This window comes from Hydra vulgaris, chromosome 13 (assembly GCF_038396675.1).
Source record: "Hydra vulgaris chromosome 13, alternate assembly HydraT2T_AEP".
Taxonomy (NCBI): domain Eukaryota; kingdom Metazoa; phylum Cnidaria; class Hydrozoa; order Anthoathecata; family Hydridae; genus Hydra; species Hydra vulgaris.
In genome coordinates, this window is record NC_088932.1 from 41907122 (window position 1) to 41912500 (window position 5379).

General features: G+C 27.9%; 1 protein-coding gene across 8 annotated transcripts in view; it reads right to left on the minus strand.

Annotated features, from left to right (window-relative positions):
• Nucleotides 1-566: 566 nt before the first annotated feature.
• Nucleotides 567-5379, minus strand: part of LOC105849394 (fibrillin-1) — a 163410-nt gene continuing 158597 nt past the window's right edge. For all 8 annotated transcript variants that reach the window (XM_065816662.1, XM_065816663.1, XM_065816657.1 and 5 more), the window contains 2 exons: nucleotides 991-1257; nucleotides 567-889 (listed from right to left, as the gene is read on the minus strand). In XM_065816662.1, coding sequence (XP_065672734.1) covers nucleotides 840-889; nucleotides 991-1257 — 317 coding nt within the window. In that variant the 3' untranslated portion in view covers nucleotides 567-839. The remainder of the gene's footprint in view (nucleotides 890-990; nucleotides 1258-5379) is intronic.

Genomic DNA, 5379 nt, shown 5'->3' on the forward strand with positions numbered 1-5379 from the left:
AAGCTGTCTCTAACACTGTCCAATTCTGCTACTACAGTAAAACTATTTTAATATTTTCCTTCTTCGATGCTATAAAGAATGAATCTAAACTACTCTGCAAACGAAGAGGATAATAATACAAAAATATTGTAACTATAGCAATCATATATCATAACAATCTTTAACTTCTTTTTTATTTTATTGTAAACTGACATTATCCTAATATTGCAAAATTGTTTAAACTACTGATTTTGAAAGTAATTTTTTTTACTATTTAGTTTAAATGTCGTTTAAATCAATAACATTTGATAAAAACTTTACTTAATCATTCAATGTAATCAAATTAACTGCTGTTACCTGCTGAATAAAAAGTTTCAATTAAAACAACTACTATATTAACTTAACAGTTTTAGGTAAATTATTATTTTAAAATTATAAAAAACAATAAGATTAACTTAGGTAAATGTAGAGATAATTATATGAATTTTAGAGAACAAGACAGAAAAAATTATTATTCGTCAATAATTGACGAATAATAAAGTTAAAATATGACATAACTTAAATAATTATTATTTAACACGTTATTATTTTCTTTTTTGAACAAATTTATTTTCGAAAAAATCTTATAAGTAAATTTAGAATAGCAGTTCAAAAACATTTTCTACCGGGTAGAAAATTTATAAAATTGAGTTTGACAAGTTTTCAGTAAAATATAAGATCCAAACATTTCTATGTTAACTTAATACTAATTTGAACCGGACTGGTGTTAAATGACAACACTTTGCCAAATATCTTGATGATTCTTGAGGCCCATATGCGGAAAAATTGAGACAAAAAAAATGAACAACGCAAGCAGTTCTTTATATCATATTTTTTACTTGCGATAAACTCGAATAAACACCAAGCAATGCTGAAAATATAAAAATACATAGATAAATATTGACGTTGATAAGTGAAAAAGATGCAAAAAACAAATACATATAATTACAAGGTATATAAAAAAAACCTTACACATTCCACGCGCACAATTGTTGAGTTTCAAATCAATCCTGGATTTTAACTTGCTTAAAGCTGCTTTTATGGAAGCATACATAGTGATTTCGGAGTAAACGGAAATGTATTCTTTAAGAAGTCCAGCTTGACGCTGAATGTAAGTGTTGCAATCAATTACGTCAATTAACATACTTCTATAAACACTTAAACGCTTAATTTCATTTCTTATACTTTTAATATCATGATTTACTAATAAACTGGCATCATCCAACGATTGGTGACATCCTGTATATAAGTTAATCAATTATAAAAATATATATTGGTAATTGTTTAAAAACCGCATATATTTAAAACCCTTTTAAACATTTTTCAACGTTCAGATACAATTATCGTTACTAGATAGATTATAAGAAAACTAATAATAATACAATTAATATACAAATAATCAATAATTATGATAAGTTTAAACAAATGTATATATTTATATAAACTAAGTTTATACTAATACATTAATAAGGTAACCTAATTAATAGTATGAATTAGGCATTCTAATATCTAGTACAATATCTTTCTGCTTTCTCTATGCTATCTTTCTAACTCGACTTCTTCTGACTTAAACTCTAATTCCTTCGTTCTTCTTAAAATCACTTACTCTTGATCTGCGAAGCGGATTATGATGATTTTTAGTGGGCTGAACTCATCTTTGAAGACCTTGGTAACGTGGCCTCTGTATAGTAATTAGCCGGAAGAGGATAAACCAAAATACCAGAAAACTGATACTAGTACAAATCTTTTTGCTTTTATAAAAAACAAAAAACAAAAAAAAAATATTTATGTAAAACGATAGTGAAAAGAAGCAACCGATCCGAGTAATATTATTACAAATCTTTTTTTTTTAAAAACAAAACAGAACAAAAAAACAAACAAACTACAAGATAAGTAAAAAGATAGCTAAAAATAACCATCGCCCGAAATAATTACTCAAATGTTTGCGATCACAATTGATCGGGTGAAATGAAAAAATCGAAAAGTAGACAATCAAATTATTTTTCAGACGATCAGTAAATTACATTTGCTGATAGACGTACATTTTATATATTTACATTTCAGTCAACTGAAATGTAAGTCAACAAGCCTATTTTTTCTGCGCAAAACGGTTTATAAATGACAGGATTTGCAATTTATTATTATAAAGTCAACCAACATAAAAGAAAGGTTATTTAGACCTTTCTTTCATAGCTTTCCTTGAAATCAATTAGTTGAATAAACCAAGAAACAATTATTAAAAAAAAACACAATATTGAAACTCTCCACTCGACAAGAAAATTTGATGTGGGCTGCATGAGCCATTGAACGATAGCCACACTCGATTTGGCGTAAAGATAGGTTATGGGCGGTTTTGGTATGTATATCACTTCGGTGGTAGCCACGTATGGCTTACATTCGGCTATAATACTTTTAAAACATAAGTATTATCAATACTAAAATCATACATAGCCCATATCTATGCCAACCCATAAATCACATGTGGTGAGCATCAAATTTACTTATCGAGCAGTACGACAATCAATAGTTAGAGTGCTAAACAGCTTTATTTCCCATCAATATAAACAGAGACTAAAAACCTCTTCCTTTTTGATTTTTTACTATTTGTGATATCTTCTACAATTTTTACATAAATATGTTATTTTTGCTATACCGGCGATTTTTTAACATCTTAATTACTTCGTTCAGAACTTTACAAAACAGATTCTTTTGAGCTCGCCAAAAATGTATTTTAAATATAAATGTATTCGTTATCATAAAAGTTTGACTTTTATAATAGCGAATACATTTATTTTTAAATTTCTGGACAATCACTTCGATAGGGCGACAACGCCCTATCAAAGTGGTTGTCCAGAATTGATTTTGGTAAATCAAAAGATGATTTATTAAGGTAAATGTAAAATTCTGGCAGCAAAAAATAGTGAAAACCAGATACCTTCTACAGAGTAAACAATACTAAATAAAACTCAACAAAAAATTGCCCAATTTTAAAAGTTTGAAACCAAAATGTAACGAGAGTAAAAATAAAAATGATATTATAGAGGAGTATGGAGAGACTGAGAGAGATATCATCCAAAAAAATTAATACCTCCTAAACTTTTGACAAAACTTATTTGTGAATTTAGGATTTTTATTTCAGACAAACTGCTTCAAAGATTGCTGAAAAGGTAGGAACAATGTATCCATTGTCTTTGAAGTAATCAAAACTTACTCCAGTAAAGAAAAAAAAAGAGACCAAAGTTGGCTCGGACTTACTATTATTGGTTTATTAAAAATTGGGAAAAGGTATTTTTTAAAAATATTACTTCTAACACTGTAGTTTTTTTAAAAATTTGTTCCTGTTAAAATAATTGTTGTTTTAGGAATGACTTTTGGACACTTTTCAAGTGATGAGACCATCATTACAACTTCACATAACAATTCAATATTCGTAATTCCGTAATCTGTGGGCAAGGGGTAGAGTTTAAATTAAAAATTAAAAAAGAAAACAACTGATGTAATACAGTGGTTTGGCAACTTACCAACCCCATAGAAAACGCGTGAGAGTAAAACAGTAAATTGGAAAGGAAGTACTAAGCACATGAGAAAGTTTTATTAAAAAAAAATTATAATCAGGCGCAAGAATCTAGAGTATAAGAATTTTAATAATAAAATAAAGCTAATAAATTTTAAAAATTTATTAGCAAGCATGCTATATTGCACTACTGCTGTTGCTGCAAATATATGGTTTTACATTAAAAACCTTGTCATATTTTTAAAGCAAGTATTCAATATTTTAAACTTCAAGCTTTAAAAATTATATGCTATCAAATAGTAACCTGCAAAGTATACGCTTTAATCTGGACTTATGTTTTTCTATTAGCGTGAAAGTCCATCTATATATTACAAATTAAAAAAAAATAATACTCTTTCTAATGCATTGGCCGCACGGTATTTATATTTTAAAGAAAATATTTAAATAAAAAATCATTTAGAAAGTATAACAGTTTATTTACATTTTAACTATTACTATAATAATTAGTGATCAATATTTCCGGGAATTTTCAACAAAAAAATTTATTTAATTTACTACTCTATGATTAAATAATAAACAAAATTGCAAAGAATTATACACCTAACCCATTTTATAGTTAAATAATATTATTATATTTTATGCAAAAATATATAAGAGTGAAAAACCACGAGAAAAGGTTGGGAAAGATTTCTGTTTTTCATTTTTGAATTACTGAAAAATAATTTTCCTGCAATTTATTAGATGTATTTTTTTTATTCTTTTCTCAAAAGTTATGCTACAGCTATTCTGTCATAATATAATGATAGGTCTTTGCAAATGTTAATGCTTAGCCATATGAAAATCAATACTATCATCACTTAAATATTCACTGTCATATTTATCATCATTATCATTGAGTGATAAGAAGCTATGACTTATATTGTTTTTATCACCAATATAATATTGTATTGCCAATATAATATTGTCTTACCAATATAATATTGTATCACCAATATAATATTGTCTTGCAACTGCAGCATTGCAGATGCAATGCTGCAGTTGTAAGACAATATTATTAATACCACTCTCTTCAATAACTTTGTTTATGCATTGCTTTCCACCATATAACTGGATTACACTCCACACTCAGCTTCCAAATATAGCTGTGACTATCCTTGCTAAATATTCCACTACTAGCTTTAAAATTCATTAACTCCTCATCCAATATAACATCAGCAGCTAGTGTTTCATTTTCAGCTCTTCTGATTATATGCTGCTCAGCTAAAATCATTTCTGAATGATTCAAATCTTGACCAAAAAATCTTGGATTAAGCAAATTAGCTGCAAAATGTATAGGTTTTATGACAAAGACTTCACATTTTTTAACACAAGTAGTGATATTCTCTTTTTCTTGTGAAGCCAGCAGTGTTGAGTTTTACAACACATCAGATATCTCAGCTGTGACATATGAGTAGACTTTTGATACAATAGAAACTGATGCTGAATCAACCTCTGATTCAAGAATAGCCTCTGATACAGGTTTCAGAAGTTTGTAAGGTTAGTCTTTTTCCGAAAAATTTATTCAACACTAACTATTTAAGGGTAATTCCTTTTTTTGTTGTTGTGTTTTTCAATATGTTCTTGTGCTTTCTCATTAGTTACTGCCAATCGCATTGAGTCACAAAGGCGCAGATTGCGTTGTAACATTGAAAACTGAAATGACCATCTAGTTACAACAGGAAGAATTAATGTCAAATTTTTTTCCAGAGAATGTAGGCTGCAACGCTTAAGGATACTCTTTAGAAATGCTTGTTTTAGAAAAACTTAACTATTTGTTTATTTTACGTATTTCAGAAATTATGTTGTTC